This window comes from Sprattus sprattus, assembly GCF_963457725.1.
Source record: "Sprattus sprattus genome assembly, chromosome: 13".
Lineage (NCBI taxonomy): Eukaryota > Metazoa > Chordata > Actinopteri > Clupeiformes > Clupeidae > Sprattus > Sprattus sprattus.
In genome coordinates this window covers 9,061,721-9,077,433 of record NC_137911.1, presented here as the reverse complement: position 1 = coordinate 9,077,433, position 15,713 = coordinate 9,061,721, and the positions used below count along the sequence as shown (strand labels likewise).

Genomic DNA, 15,713 nt, shown 5'->3' with positions numbered 1-15,713 from the left:
TCTGTGGGGGAGTTTCTCAAGTTCCTGGGAAGTGTAGACTCATCTGTTCTTTGTTACCAAGAAACCCTTTTATGCCAGTAAGAGACTTGCCTATCTTGTCCAGTCAGGATGAATAACTTATATGCAAGATGGCAGTGGACGAAAAAACAAAGGGAGCATTTTTTTTGGCAATAAATCTGCCAGTTTTATAATGATTCATAAGCAGGTCCACATGATGCCCTTAAAAGGTTAGAGTTTCGCGAATCATTTTGATTTAAAATGTGAACCACAATTACTTAAGTGGTCATGTGAACTTCCACGGAATGACCACAGATGTGTTCACGGGGAAGAATTGTTCGCAGAATTCACTTCCCACCAAATACCTTGACTAACTTTTCTGTTAAACTTGTGAAACTATGTAAACTCCAACTGGCCAACCATCTATGTATTACAACAGTGGTTATAGAGAGTTATGAGAGTCTTTAGTTCAATCTGCTTACATAAACCAAACTGAAATCATCCGTTGACAAGTCACAACCAAATGCAAACAGGTTTTAAAGCAGATATTTAATGAAGCATAAAAAGATTAAGACACAAGAATTGACATACATATACATTGTATTTACAACCATTGCAATGTACAGCTAATCCACATCAACGACAAAAGGGGGTAAAGCTGTTGCCCATGCATATTTATGTGCATATATCAAAAGTCCTATATTATCGGCAGGTGAACTCGCTTTAAAAAATGTCAGAGTTTTATCACATGGTTTCTTATTCTTCACTGTTGACACACTGCTTCAGTTGTTCATGTAATCATACCTCTTACTCCAATTGATGTATGACCAGACAAATATATTAAGTTTTAAATATATTCTTTTCTCTCTTTTTTAGTAAACGTCCATTGTGTTCATTTACAGTTTTTTGTTCTGCCATGTAAATGTGCTACAGCAAGTCCAAAATAAATACAAAACAAAATGGCTGCATAAAATAATGGGGCAACGCAGATGCTTTTCCAATTGTCAAAATGGTCATCAAAGTGCAGGGAGAGTGACTCTGTAGGAGAAAAGGCGGTGTAATCCCATTTCACTCCCATTTCAAAAGGACTAAGGACACGTCTGAGGAGTGCGTCTGAACACGCCTAGGCACTTGATTGGGTCGAGGCGAAGACAAAGGCCAATTTGATTGGCTGCATCGCTGTGAACAACGCGCCCTCCCTCTCCTCCCACCATCCCCTCCTCAAAGTTTTCTGTTCCTCCGCCTTTCACACGGTGGTCATGAGCTTCAAGGAACCCGAGCGGAACCTCAGGATCCTTTTCTTCAGGTTATGCGAGGCCTTGATCTTGACGAAGGCCTTGGCCTGCGCGGCGGTCATCTCCTGCGGGTGCACGGCCCCCGAGGCCCCTTGGGAGAACTGGGGCCAATTGGCCCCGGCGCCGCTCTCCTCCGAATCGCTGGTGGTGGTGCTCTCCTCCACGTACTCCGCCTCGCTGTTGCTCGACTCGCTGTCGCCGAAGCAGTTGGTGGTGTAGTTGCTGCGGTCGTCCTCGCTCGTGTCCAGGATGGTGGAGTGGAAGAGCGAGGCGCACTCGGCTGAGTACTCGGAATCGCTGCCCACGTAAGCGTAGGGGCTGGTGAAGGGCACGTTCGGGGGCAGGTACATGTTGGCCATCTGGCTGAGCAGCTCGCGCTTCTGCCTGCGGTGGGCCCGCCGGAAGGCCTCGTCGTAAGGGACCTCGGCGATGGCGCGGAGGTGCCGGTAGTCATTGCGCTTGTGCTTTGGCTTTGCCACCACCACTGGCTCTCGATGCCCGTGCTGTCCGTGGTGCCCGTGGTGCCCGTGGTGCCGGGAAGAGACGGACCGATGGGTGGAGATCACATGCTTGTCCAGGACCCGGCCCTCAGGAATGGAGGCTGGGATTCTCTTGGCCCTGGAGGAAGAGGAGGCTTTCTTTGAAGATCTGTGAGGGTGAATATTGTGGGGGTCCTCTACGTGACGAGGCCTTCTAGATCCACTTCGGTGTCGCTCCCGGTGCGTTGCTGTCTGAACTCCTGTGTCTGATGTTGGCTCGACATGGGAGCGAGATTTGGATGTGGACGTGGCAGCGCTCTTGACTTTGACAATCTTCACATTTTTGCCGCCACCTTTGCGAAGCTTGACAGCCTGTTTCTTGGCAGGGATGTACTCAGCACTGACCATCTGGCTGCCCTCGTCCTGGCTTTGAGAGGAGGATCCCACACTCACCCTCTCCAGCGTTGACCTATCGTCTCTGAAAGACGCCGCAACAGCAGCTGAAGCCGATTTGGGAGTTTTCTTTAGGGTTACAGTTTTGACTGCCTGCGCTGCGGGATTTCTGTCCTCCATTGCAGGAGAGTAAAGATGCTTTAAGTGTTTGGGGGACAAAACCGCATTGGGACTGCCAGTGTCCTCACTGTCTTTTGATAAGCTTGGCATTAATGGTTGACCCTTTGCAGACATGGAGGTTTTCTTTTTCAACAAACTGTTGCTGTTAATGTCCTGGGTGATTACATATCCGTTCTCAGGGTGGGTCACAGGTACCTGGGACATCATAGACGTCATATTATTTTCTGAGAGCTCGCCCTTGGCCTCTGCTTGCCATTGTTTCTGGGGAGATGCTACGTTAGCATCAGTGGTAGCAACACTCCCACTCTGCCAGTTAGGTTTAACCTCAGGGGTCCACCCAGAGGCCTGGCCAGTGGCAGCCTGTCTGACACAGAGACTAGCCTGCCGCAGGATGCTCTTGGAAGGGTCTGTGTTTATGCTCGTCCGCGGTTTGTTGGGCCTCATTGGCTGGGCCCTCCTCTGCAGGAGCCCGTAAATGTAGCTGTCCAGTTTTTTGTTGGAGGGGCAGGGAGCAGGCCAAGAGGTGCTCTGGGGCACCAGGGGCTGCTCGGATTTCTGTCCCCCTTCCCCTGACACGTCGCAAGGTTTTGACAGACCCACATCGTCTTTGAGCTGGTTGGCCAGCGATTGGAAGTAGATGGGGCTCTGCACGGCGACAGCATGAAGAGGACTGGGGTACCGGTAGACATCACTGCCATTCTTAGCAATCAGATCGCAGTGGTACTTGCCCTGGCTGTCGTCCAGGGATTGGGGGTATGGAGCAGAGAGGGACCTGCGAACTGTTCCGGAATTTTGGTCCTCACAATGCTCCTCACACTCTGTGCAACCATCCTCATCTGTAGAGAGAATCAATGAAAAGGAGACTTTAGTCCAAAGTTTGGAGCTGTCTTAAGAAACACCTGCAACATCACATCTGTACTTCCTAATGGTGCCTATCTTAACAATTAGAGCAAGTCAACAAGTAAACACAATGACATAGTTAGACTGACAATCTCTTTGTTACGTCCTTCCTGCACGTTAAGTGGTGGCAAACAAACGCAGAGATCTTTACGTGATTAAATGGGAAGCTCATTAGCAATGCTTGGTATTTACAACATGGGGCTCCTCAGAAGTCGAAGGGAGGCTGCTGTTGTTTCTTGTGCTAATGAGCCTTTTGTTTTTCCATCTTATCATAGGTGTGGCTGAGAGAGCCATCTGCAAAACTGTGAAACCACTTCTGTGGCCAACGCTGGGGCCACTTCCTATCTGTATTCATCTCTATGTTTGCCTTGCAGCCCAAATGTGTCTGTTGTCATAACAGTCTAAAGGCAAAAGTAACAACGCAGAACAAACAGACACCCTTCACTGACAAGACTGCAGCTTCCCACCAGGAGGGAGACAAACGTCTCAGTGAGTTTGCTCATTGAAATAAATTGGGCGTATGTGTGCTCGCCTCTCTCCAAAAAACACCAACAGAGATAGATAGATAGATAGAGAGTGATCAATGTTTACACCACTACACAGAAATAGCAGTCTCTATTCCTTCTAGACTATTCTTTTCTTCTCTATTTCTCACAAGAGTCTCCATATGAGCCACTGAGGAAGCTTCCTATTACCCCCACACTTCCGCAGAATTTATGCCCCTGATATCCCATGCTGGTCTCAAAGCTGTCGAGGAGTGTCTGTGTGTGTGTGTGTGTGTGTGTGTGTGTGTGTGTGTGTGTGGTGGGGGCTGGGGGAGGGGGGGTCTCGCTCTCTCACCTGCAGACTTGGGCCGCCCCTCAGAGGCACACAGCGATGTGTCGAGAGGACTGCAGAAGCAGGTGCCGGAATGGCAGCTGGACAAACACTCGCTGAAGACCGAGTTGGAGGAGTTGGAGAGGGATCCTGACGCTCCGTCACTCAGCTCATAAAAGCCTGGTGGGGGGGGTGGGGGGAGTTGCCAAGGGTGGGGTGTGGGGTAGGGGAAGGGGAAAGACAGGGAGGAAGATTTTTTTAACACAATGAGTTTGCACCCTGGCACGGGAGGGAAGGGGGCGAGCTGTCGTCCCCCAACAATTTACAACGTGACAGGCAGAGCTATTAAAAGAATGCAGCTAGCGAACATTTTTTTGCTAGCACTTAGAGGAGCCTGCTTTAGAGGAGGATGGGATTCCGGGATGCAGAGATCCTTAATTTGTGGCATAATATAGCACTCCCAGCAGACAGCGTGCCAAAATCCTCCCAGGAGAAGAATAGAGATAATGGCTGCCGGATGACGCATATCTTCTTCTTCTCATTAGCACACTGTCTGCTTACACATTACCTTTTTTAAGACACAGTTTGAAATGAAATGAAAAAAGGAACAGCTAGCCCAGATGTTTGAAACGAATGAGAAATACCATCCCACCTCTGTTTTATACAAGCTCTCTACAACAAAGAATGCAGTCAGATGAGGTATATTACCCTTGCAGAATGACCTCTTGTATTTGGAATGTATACAAGGCACTAGGGGAAGGCAGCCATATCTCTTGCACAGAGCTCAGACTGTTCGAATTACCAAATTAGTGCTCCAGCAGAGTGGGTAAGCAGGCTCCAACTGAGATAATGACTAGCGGATATACTGTGTGCACATACTTGAGCGTTTTATCATCGCGGGCGCTGTTTTGGGCTGTATTAGCCTGTTTTACGTGTCATCTGTGTTATTTGTGGAAATCTGTACCACGTTTGGTAAACTGTCCATAAAACACTAGGGGGTGGAAGTCCAGAGAGCAGTCAGAGGTGTCAAAGTGGAGGTGCAGATGTGGAAAAAAAATGTGGTCAATGCAGAAAATCCCAGGCTGACATTACCATAGACTTTTTGTTTTTGTGTTGAATTAGTCACTGCAAGTACTACCGTACCCTAACTGAACAAAGGGCCCATGCATTGTGTCACGGACAGGCACAATGGAGACTCATTGTGGCTTATGCTCCTCTGACTCCACACTGTTCATAATCTAGGTATGGTCTCCCCCTGCAAGTATCACTGCACTAATCCTACGCTAGTTTGCTTTTGGAAAATAAGAGATCCTCCATGGAGAGTTTCAGACTGGCTAATCCCAGACTAGACATGCAGGAAATCGATGGAGAGAAATCAGGGCCAAAGGGAGGACGTAAGGCAAGCACACCAACCTGAGCTGGGCCGGCTGTCGGTTTCCACATGGTCGTGCGCTGGCTTGGTGTCCAGGCGCAGGTCGCTGATTTGCCTGTCCAGCTCCTGTAGCTGGGTGATCAGACCAGCATCTCTCCTTCTCAAGCAATTCTGCAAGGATAGAAATCAGAGACCGTTAAAGAAAAAGCAAACCACACAGCAATCAAAACAATAGGACCAGGCTGACAAACAGTCCCATTTTATTTGCACAAGTCATACAGTGCATTTAACAGTATCTGGCCCCAATTAATTAACTATAATTGGAGACTTGTAGGTAATTAGGTAAGTTAATTAGTCTCTGCTGGAGTTGTTGGCCAAATCAATTTAACAAGGGCCCTTATGAAATCCTAATGGACAGGCTATGCTTATGAGACACAACAGTAGATTAGTGTAATGGACTGAATTAGAAGTATTGCCTTGAAGGAGAGAAGACCCCCCCCCACACACACACACACACCCCACCCCAAGCCCCAAACACGCATGTTATGGAGAATGGTACGCATCTGACAACACCCACCCCCATGTGGTGCATTCCAAATTAAAGTGTGGCCCACGTGTCAGACGGACAAAAATGCAAGCCACCAAGCACCAGCAGCTCACGGGCCGCTCGGATTGGTCGCTCCGCTTCAAAATGGCCAGTTATCTGAATGATCCACTTGGGCATTACGGTTGGCCATTTGCTGACAGGAGCAGTAACGCAACACAGATTCCTGGGCTATATCGAGCTCAGCTTCCCTTCCCCTGCTGCAGACTGGCAGCCCCATAAAAGAAAAAAAAAAAGAAAAAAAATGTGCTCCTGACAGGAGGCTGAGGGGTGATTAATGTGCCTCTGGACTCCCAGCAATGCCCAGGCTTTGGAGACCATTTTTACACAGAGTACCATTTGCAGAGTGGGGGCCGACGGTTATTTTGAAATGGCATCAAATTAACCCCAGATCCCCACTGATCGCAAAGGGCCTACAGATTTAGAGGGACGGAGGGGGCTCTATTTTAGAGTTTTGTGACGGCTCTAGGGTATGAGGTCCTGTCTTACTCAGACTGGGGGAGAGTCTGTGTGAGGGGAGAGCTGAGAGAATCAACTTGTTACTTGTGAGTAGACCACTAAAACTTAAAGAGAGATTCTTCAAAACTAGACCCATGCGCCCCTTAAATACTGGATGACAGTGTGTTGTTGAAGCATATAGGCCTCAACCCTGCTTAAGAAAGACTGTTTGTTACAGGCATTTAAGTGCAAATGTGTGGTTTGAAGACAGAAAATCCTTGTGTGGTTGGAAGGAAAAATCCTTGCAGGAACAATGTAAACCATTCCAACCAATGCAGTGTAAACCACTTGATGTCAATTCTTATTTAGGCAGGATACATTCTTTTTTAAACTATTATTTGCCAAGGACAATGGTTGACTTGGTGATATTTTCCCAATTTACACCAGGTGTGTTTTGACTGATTTTGCTAATTTTAATCTCAAACAACCACCCTATTACTGGCGGCATCCTTTAACATCGGCAGGGGGTAGAGGATCTGCTTGTAAAAGTTAATTTCGGTCGCCCCGTTCATTGTAACTCATCAACAAATCTCATTCAAGCGACCGGACCCCCTTGTAGACGGCATTACGACAGAAAGAATTTCCGAGGCGCTTCAGGAAGTTTGATTTAAATAGCCCTCGTTTACCCTCTAATCTTTATCCTGCTATTCTCGTGATCGTTTTTCAGAAATTCTGCACACTGTGCCTTGTCTCGTTCTGCATTTGCCCACCCCAGGAAAACTGACTTTGCCTGAAATTGTTACCGTGGAAAAAAAATATATTCTACAAAAACACCACAATTCCGCACAGTGCATTTCACTGAAGGACATTATTTCATTAATAGATGCAAGAGGTGTAATGAGGACAAAAGGCAATGATCTCATGGGTTAACATTACAATGCAAGGCTGTTTTATAGATCCGTTGTCTATGTTGCCTCAGTGCATTACAAGTGACAGTCATTGTAATGTATTTCTTGACAGAAACTTTGACCAACTAAGCGACCTCTATAGCGGGACAGTCTGACTTTTTTCTTTGTAAGACAACTGAATAGCTGTGCAAAATTCTCAACAACCCGATTAAGAAATAGAAAATTAGCTGCACTTTGTGCAACAGCCTACGTACCAGCTGTTTTCTCAGCAATAAGATATTTTCCTCCAAAAGTTTTTCTTCGTTGTTCAAATAATTCTCCTCCGGCACATGACAGACGTTATCCTCGTTCGCTGCAGAGGCACTGTCCGTGTAATTTAAAACGCTTCGGACCAACAATTCCTGTCGCTGTCTTAAGTATTCCAGTTCTCCTATTCCTGCAATAGTCGCTTCCAGTCTCTCCCGGGTTCGCACGCGATCCATCTCTCCTTCCATCCTTTCCCGGGACCGTAGATCAAATTCCTTCTTGTCCCGCAACAGAGTGCAATCCTTAGCGCCCAGCATCTCTGCTAAAGCAACCGTTTGCTTCATTGTATCGGCAAACATTTTGTTTTGTTTACGCTACCATTAGGTTGAAACTTGTTGGCAACCACACAATAAATAGAATAAAAAACTGTATGAAATAGCAGAGTCAAAGCAATCTGAGCCCAAATGTGATGTTCTTCACAGTGTTAGAATGTATCCTTTCCGATGGTCTTTATCCATAACTTTACTATCATGGTCAAATGTCCATTTCAAGTCAAAGCTTCCCGATACTATAACGCCGCAGTATGAAAAAAATAGCCTCAGCACAATCACTTAGTTTGTACAGAATAAACCAAATAAAAAATCTTTGTGATATTTGTGCCCCAGAGAAAGAGTGTTGGCCCCGCACCTTCAGAGGTTAGTAGCGTCTGGTTGAATACTGAAGCGCTGCGCTAAGTCAACCTCCTGCTGGAAACTCGCCAGTGACCGAGCTGCAGGGTCCTAATGTCCGTTCGCTCTCTCTCTCTCTCTCTCTCTATCTCTCTCTCTCTCTCTCTCTCTGTCTGTGTCTCTCTCTCTCTGTCTGTCTCTCTCTCTCTATCTCACACACACACACACACACACACACACACACACACACACACACACACACACACACACACACACACACACACACACACACACACACACACACACAGTTACAATGAAAAGGTATTAAATTCACTCACTTTTCCAAGGTTTTTAAGTCGGTTTTTTTTTTTACTCTAAACATTTTTGACAGCATCACTCTGCCTTTTGAGGACATGGAAATATCTGTGTCTGAAAGTTTCCATATATCTATGACCAACAATGTTTTTTAATGTAAATACAGAGGTCTGTAATGACCATTTATTGTGTGTAAGAAAGCAAGCAGCACACAGAGCACTGGGTGTGCCTGGCGTTAAATACACGCATTCAGGAGGAGTATCAGGGGAAGATCGCGCCCTCGTCTGGGCCAGAAGAGAACTGCATTGAAACAGGACTCCCTTTTGTCGACACCCCCTGACACAAATCGAAACTGATAAAGATATGACAAATGGTCACTCGTTTAATCTAACAGTAACAGTGACAGACAATGAGATTATCAAATGATACAAATGAATTAGAATGTTTTAAGATAAACACTTAGACGGATAACTAAATGTCACAGACAAGGGTGTTATGTGGTTAGAGAGATATGTAGAAGGAAAAGTCATACTAAACTCATATTATTTCGAGATTTAAAATCACATGTGGATATTGACACATTGTATTTACAGTTTCAAGACGGTACTTGGATCAAGTTCAGGAGTACACAGCTGTACTTTAGCTACGAGCTCAGGCAATGCCAGAAATTCACAACTCGACCAATTTATTAGACCAACCCAGCTGCAAAAACTCAAACCAGGCATTGAATGTGCTTGAGGCAAATCATTCCCTTCTGGGAAATCGATCAAATAATTTGGAAAAAACAGCTTGCATAAGAACATCTTGGAGTGAGCTTGCATCCAGAGTAGCACCAAAAGCAGTCAAATCCAAACAAATGGCCTACCACACAAAGTGAAGATAACTAGATGTGAGGTGTTGTTAATTAAATGAACTATCATTGTGAAGCCTCAGTGGGTTGCAGGTTTGCTAAGGTGTGTGTGACATCACACTCCCAAAAAGAACATCCTTATTGTGCTCTCTTTCTTTAGGAAGCCATCCCTTGGGACAAACCATTTATCATCATGATGGGGATTTTTATGAAAGAGTCTGCTTCAGTGGATTTCTACAATGCACTGTATATAATTACTATTGCAGGTATTGTCTGCCAATTTCAAATCTGATTGAATGGCTTGTATTGATTTTCTTATATTCAATTTCAAAGAAAAAGACAGTTTGACTATTTCAATATAGGCTGAAGTTATCAGTTTACATATCATGGGTTTCATTAAGTATAAGTCAATTTTCTGACTGTATGAAAGCATGTTTGTTTCATGATATAAATGTAAGAAAGCAGTTCAGCTCATGGTCTGAATGCCGTAAAGCAAACAAAAATAGGCAGACTTGTGTTATTGACAGGAGGGACTGACCTAGACCACATTTCATATGAAAACCGCATTTCATATATATGGTAATGATGGTTTTTTTTGTTCAGCTAAAACCTGAGAATGGTAGAGCAACTTATGAAATTCAATCTCTTTGTTTCCCCCTTCCATTTTGGAGGCTGACTGACGTTCACACTGATGAATAAAACTGCGTTGGAAACAGCCTTTGGTGGTGTGATTAATTTGTTACATTTGCATGGCTGATGGATGGACTCATTTGTGGCAGCAAAAAGACTTGGCAGGTCCAGTGCTAATTAAACACACAGCACATCCTGATCACCCCCACCCCCACCCCCACCCCGTCTACCCTCCAGCTTAGAAGAGTTTACCTTGCAGTTTGTATTTACATCCTGTAAGAGAAGGGAGCGAGAAAAGGAGAAAAAAAAAGAAGAATGGGGGTGGGGTAGGGGAAAATTGGGAAGCATTATTAGGTCAACACAAAGCTAATCTCTCTCTCTAAACATGACAGGGATTTGGGAAATGGGATCCTCGGACTGGTTCTATGAGGAACAGATGTTTGTGATACTGCCAATGAACCTCCACAAACATGAAGGGGATCTCACCCCTCACTGGCCAGATCTGTGGACATACAGGCAGGCGAGCAGCCGGAGACAGAGGCAGAGAGGGGAAGAGAGAGAGATGGGAAGGAAACAAAAGACAAATAAAAAAGAGTGAAAGACGGAAACAGAAAGGGAATGAGAGGGAGAAAAGGCTCAGCTGTAGAGACGAAGTGAGGAAAAAGTCAGAAAAGGAGGAAGGAGACAAGTACGGAGATAGAGTGAGCGAGGGGGAAAATGGTGGAAAGAGATTCAGTTTGGTGCCACGGGGCATCAATGACAGTACCAATAACTCAACGAACACCCTGATTTTCTCATGCCCCCGGGGGGAGGCCACAAGACTTTGGGGAGACAGGAAGTGACCCGATGTAAAAGAAAAACAAACTGTAATTGGATCAAACGAAGGTGCCCCCTTTTGATCCACTCTAATCAGATCTCACAGACGAAATTCGATGGACCTCGTGACACTGTGCAGTGAAAGGAAGTGTTGCGTTTCATTCACATCAGGCAAGACAAGGCTGATCAGTAACAGCTCAGCTAACAGCAAAGGCAACTCATTTCATGGAGGCTGAATCTGAAAGTGGTGTCAGGAAACGACAACAGAAACAATAACAACCAAAAACAAAAACCAAGGGTTTGTTTTGACAAACTCCCGACTGACTGGGTGAAAATTGAACCGTACCCACACAAAAAAAACCCTCTCAAAACCTCTGTCTTGACATGGGAGAATAGGAGTGGCCACAGTGGACCCCATTCATTCCACCCAGACCGTTTGACACAATCGCCTTAACCCATTCTCACATCAGCTTTCTGTGTACGTACAGTAGAGCGGCGCACTGAACTTCTCCCCTAATCCCATCTTGTACTGGGATAACTGTGCATTTTGCAAGGCCCATTTAACAAGAACAAGGAAAATGTTATGAAGGCCTGGCCGAGAAACAGAGAATAAATTAATACATCTAAACGCATCAAAGGCAAAAGGAGCAGGGCTCAGTCGCCTGCTGTTCGTACAGAGTGTGCAAGCCGTGCCCCAGGAGGGCTTACTGGTGAGGCTCTTATGATTACCAAACCCCTCCTCCTCCGTTTATTATGTCATACCTGCTCCCAGATTTGTCTGGTGTGGAAACATCAGGGGCTGACCTCATAGCATGCTAGGCTCCCTGTTACAAAAGGCTTCGCAACTGAAGGAGAACTGTTTGGTCGTGACTGATGTAGCCATTGCATTCACATGGCATGACACACGAAGGAGTTGTCCCACAGAGATAATGGGTTCCTTTCTTGCCCCTTAGGATGGTTTCTTTTTTGGTGGGGTTTGTCACCTACAGAACCTTTTTCATGTGGTAAAAAAATGTGCAGCCAATTAAAGAGAGTCTGACTTTGAGGACGAAGCTCATTCGGTCCAGGACAACTCCCCCCCATGGGAAATTCGTATAAAAGATCTTCAGGAAGACAGCAACTCTTCATTAGTAGTTCCGTCGCCTTCTCAACCTGAAAGTCTTTGGCCCAGTCCCTGTCCTGTGGCTTAGCATGGTACCTCAAATGTGCTATCGGACGCTGCCATTAGGAGACACCAGAGGCGAGGAGCAGCTGCCCTATAGCAGGACAGGGACCCAAAACTGGTCCATAAACAACCCTCATAAACAGTCCTCACTTCTAAAGAGAATCAATCCTTTTAGAAAGGGATAGCAGGGCAAAAAGAACACGACAGCATTTAAATGTGTGGCTCTGGTGGGAGAATGATTCAGAAAAGAGGAGGGAAAAAAAGACTAGCTCCTAAGAATGAAGACGTGGACAAACATGGACCGACTGGCTTCTGGTTAGCGCCCATGCCGTTTGAGGATGAAAGGCAATATAAACAGCTTGCACGAGATAAAAAAAAAAAACTGGGGACAAGCACCAGAACGTAACAGATACTCATCGTCCCTTCTTCTGTCAATTCATTTTCTCTGTGGAATGGGGCAGGCCATTGCCGCAGTGCCACAACATGATAGCAAAACTAAACACATCAGTGAGCCGGCAAACATGAATTAAAGGGCCGTCTGCATGCTTTGATGTGGGACTGCGTGTTACAGTCAGACGAGCCTGCAGTGCTGCATGTGATGGGACTTTTATTTTTGCGCTGTCATGTTTAATACAGTTGTACAGCATGCAGCTTTCGGTGACAAGAAAATTATCCGTTGCGAGATCATACATACAGACACACACACACACACACAGTGACCATTGTACTGTGCAACTGAGAACAAAGTTTGCTTTTTCGCAAGTGGCGTGCCTACTTCCATCAGCAATGTTAACTTCTGCCCTTTGGTGTTACAAACTGACTGCTGCTGCTACTGCAGCAATGAAATTGGCACTATTGCTATGGAACCCTGAGCAACAGTCCTTCACTAGTATGCAAGTGGGGGTCCACTGATGCCTAAGAGGGTGTTAGTGGTACAGTGATTAGGAAAGTTCTCTTCCATTTAGTCCACACAGGTTTGATTACCGATCATTACATTTAGTCATTTAGCAGACGCTTTTTTCCAAAGCGATTTACAAGGATGTATACACATGTATTTTACAATTACACTGATGGCACACTGCACATCAGGAGCAATTAGGGGTTCAATGTCTTGCTCAAGGACACTTCGACAAGGAATCGAACCAGCAACCTTGTGATTACTAAACGACTTCCCCACCTCCTGTACCACTGTCGCCCCCCCGATCAATGCAGGAAGTGCCACGACACTGACTATATCAAGAAGGTGTGCCAACGGGGCCCCTGGGCTCGGCGAGGTGCACCCCGGAGGGCCGAGATGTGCCCTATGGCCCCAGTGGCGGTTTATCTAGGATGCACCACAGCGATGGAGGCAACTGCGCTTTTGGCCCTCTCCACTGACAAACACCGTGTTCCCTAATGCTTTGGAATGTGAATAAACCATACGGAGAGACATCTATGGAAAATCACCATTCCAGACCGGTAATATTCAAACTATTGATATGGAACCTAATTCTGTAGGAATAATGCCGAGAGGCCAGTGCCAAGAGATCTGAGCAATGTTGGCTATCCAGAGCATACCTTTAAACAACCTTCTCTGATATTTTATGGAGGCTTGACACTAGATTCGGAAGTGTGCAAAAGAATGCTTTTCATTCTTTTCTTTGAATTCAAAGTGCTTTCTGAGAAAGACAGAAATTTCATTATTTCTGTTGTCTGTAATGAAGAGTCTGGCAGATAGGCAGGTAGATGGAATATTTTGCAGAGCTGAAGCCAATTCATAGGCAGTTCAAGGACAGACAAGCATGGTGAAAGACCACTTAGGGCAGCACTCACCATGAGGCTGATAATTAGGCCTCTGCCCTGCTCTAATATGCATTGTCAGGGGACACTGTGGACAGCTTTTTGAATAGAGGGTACTGGCTTCCCTTAGAAAAAAATGTGCATGCACACACACACACACACACACACACACACACACACACACACACACACACACACACACACCCACACAATCATTCTCAGTCAAGCACTTTTCATTTCAGATGTAGGCAGCATCTATAAAAAAGGCTATTGATTTTGCCTCAGAAAAAGGAGTGTGTAAGCTTCCTCAAACACACACACGCAAACACACACACACACAAAGCCCATTCATACTCTATATTGAAAACGACAAGAGGAAGGCAAGGGCAATGTTTTCAGACCAAATGAAATGAAAGCCTCCCATCTGCACTGGGTGAATTATGAATGCGTGTTTGGCTTACCCACAAGCGAACCTAATATAAAAACCTCATCCTGTATTCCCTCAGAAATCAGAGTCAGAATATAATTTTTTTGTGGGGATGGGGTGTGTGTGTTTGTGTGGGGGGGGGGGGGGGGGGGGGGGGGGGGATAAATGTCACGTTTTGCATTGGATGAGATATCACATCCATATTCATACACTTGATCAATATTTAACGAGCTTGGTAAAAAGCTATTAGAGATGACATGATGTTGGCCTCCCTGCTCGTTGCTTCTCCTGTTTCCTCGTCCTCCTCGGCCCTTTTAATTGAGCACAAATTTACACTTTTGCTTTTTTTCCCTTCTACACAGCCAGGCGACGGAAGAGGAACATGGTGATTTATATTCACAGAAGCCCTTGCTATAGCTTCGATTAATTAACAACGTTCTCACAGATGCCATGGTTGGAAAATCAGTCCAGCGTGCCCCCAGGCTAGGATCAAGTTCACCTTGGTGGTCGAAGCGTTTTGTGTGTTCTTGTTTAAATTAGCCGGTTCCACACTCGAATGGCTCTTTCAACAATGAGGTCGAGGGGAAGTCAGGAAGCATTAGCCTACTTGGGACTGCTGCTAGAATTAGCTTGTCAGAAGTTTTGACACCCCTTATTTGTTCTTTGAGATGCAAGTGTGTGTGGGTTTTTTCAGATGTTGCCTGAAGGCAGTGGGTGGACTGTTTGAATGAGTAATGAAGCCTTAGCACAAGCAGTAAATAGCCATATATCTTGCTATGGCATCACCTTAACCTATATTGCTCAATTTGTAATGTCTTTACTTATAGATCTCGGAATAACTTATCTGTCTTCGTAAGACTACTTTTCGTAATGCATTTGCACAATGTAATTCACACCAGGGAGAGAGAAAGAGAGAGAGAGAGAAAGAGAGAGAGAGAGACTATGAATGGAGGAGGCTTCTAAGAAGATCTGACCCTCAACTGATATTACAGGTCAGTTCCAGCATGTGTGAGAATGAGGTCACAGCCTGGCATACATTTGTCACATGACCACCCTTCCCAAAAACACCAAATCCACCCTGGCACGTAGTGTAGGGGGCACAATGGCACAATGTCCCAGCAGAAACAACAAGAAAGTGTAAATAGGTTTCCCAGCTAAGCTGCTTAGGGGAGAAAGAGGCTGGTCCAGCCACTGTTGTTTCTCTCATTATCGAACAACATCTGTATATTTATTGTAATAAAGACAAAAATAAATGAATAACATGACAAATAACATCCCATTTTGTAAATGTGTATGTTCAAAGGTGAGGAGATAATAGAAGCTTTGTGTTCTCTTTGTTAGGGGGGTTCCTTGACTGTGCAAGTTCAGTCCCAGTGCATTTTGGGGGATGCTCATGTGCTTTGGCCATGTGAAGCCAAAAAATATTCAAATTCTT

General features: G+C 45.5%; 1 protein-coding gene across 1 annotated transcript; it reads right to left on the bottom strand.

Moving 5' to 3' along the window:
• Positions 1-632: 632 nt before the first annotated feature.
• Positions 633-8,317, bottom strand: dact1 (dishevelled-binding antagonist of beta-catenin 1). The gene is made up of 4 exons (XM_080850071.1): positions 7,637-8,317; positions 5,474-5,603; positions 4,085-4,240; positions 633-3,180 (listed from the first exon to the last, which is right to left on the bottom strand). The coding sequence occupies exons 1-4, from the start codon at positions 7,985-7,987 to the stop codon at positions 1,244-1,246; spliced, it is 2,574 nt and encodes an 857-aa protein (XP_080706197.1). The 5' UTR covers positions 7,988-8,317; the 3' UTR covers positions 633-1,243.
• Positions 8,318-15,713: the final 7,396 nt, after the last annotated feature.

What these genes read in the sequence shown, in the direction of transcription:
- dact1 (XM_080850071.1), bottom strand. Translation starts at nt 7,987, where the DNA reads ATGTTTGCCGATACAATGAAGCAAACGGTTGCTTTAGCAGAGATGCTG. An exon ending in TATTGCTGAGAAAACAGCTG is followed by an intron (nt 5,604 to 7,636) that starts GTACGTAGGCTG and finishes CTATCCTTGCAG; the next exon opens with AATTGCTTGAGAAGGAGAGA. An exon ending in GGGGCGGCCCAAGTCTGCAG is followed by an intron (nt 3,181 to 4,084) that starts GTGAGAGAGCGA and finishes TTCTCTCTACAG; the next exon opens with ATGAGGATGGTTGCACAGAG.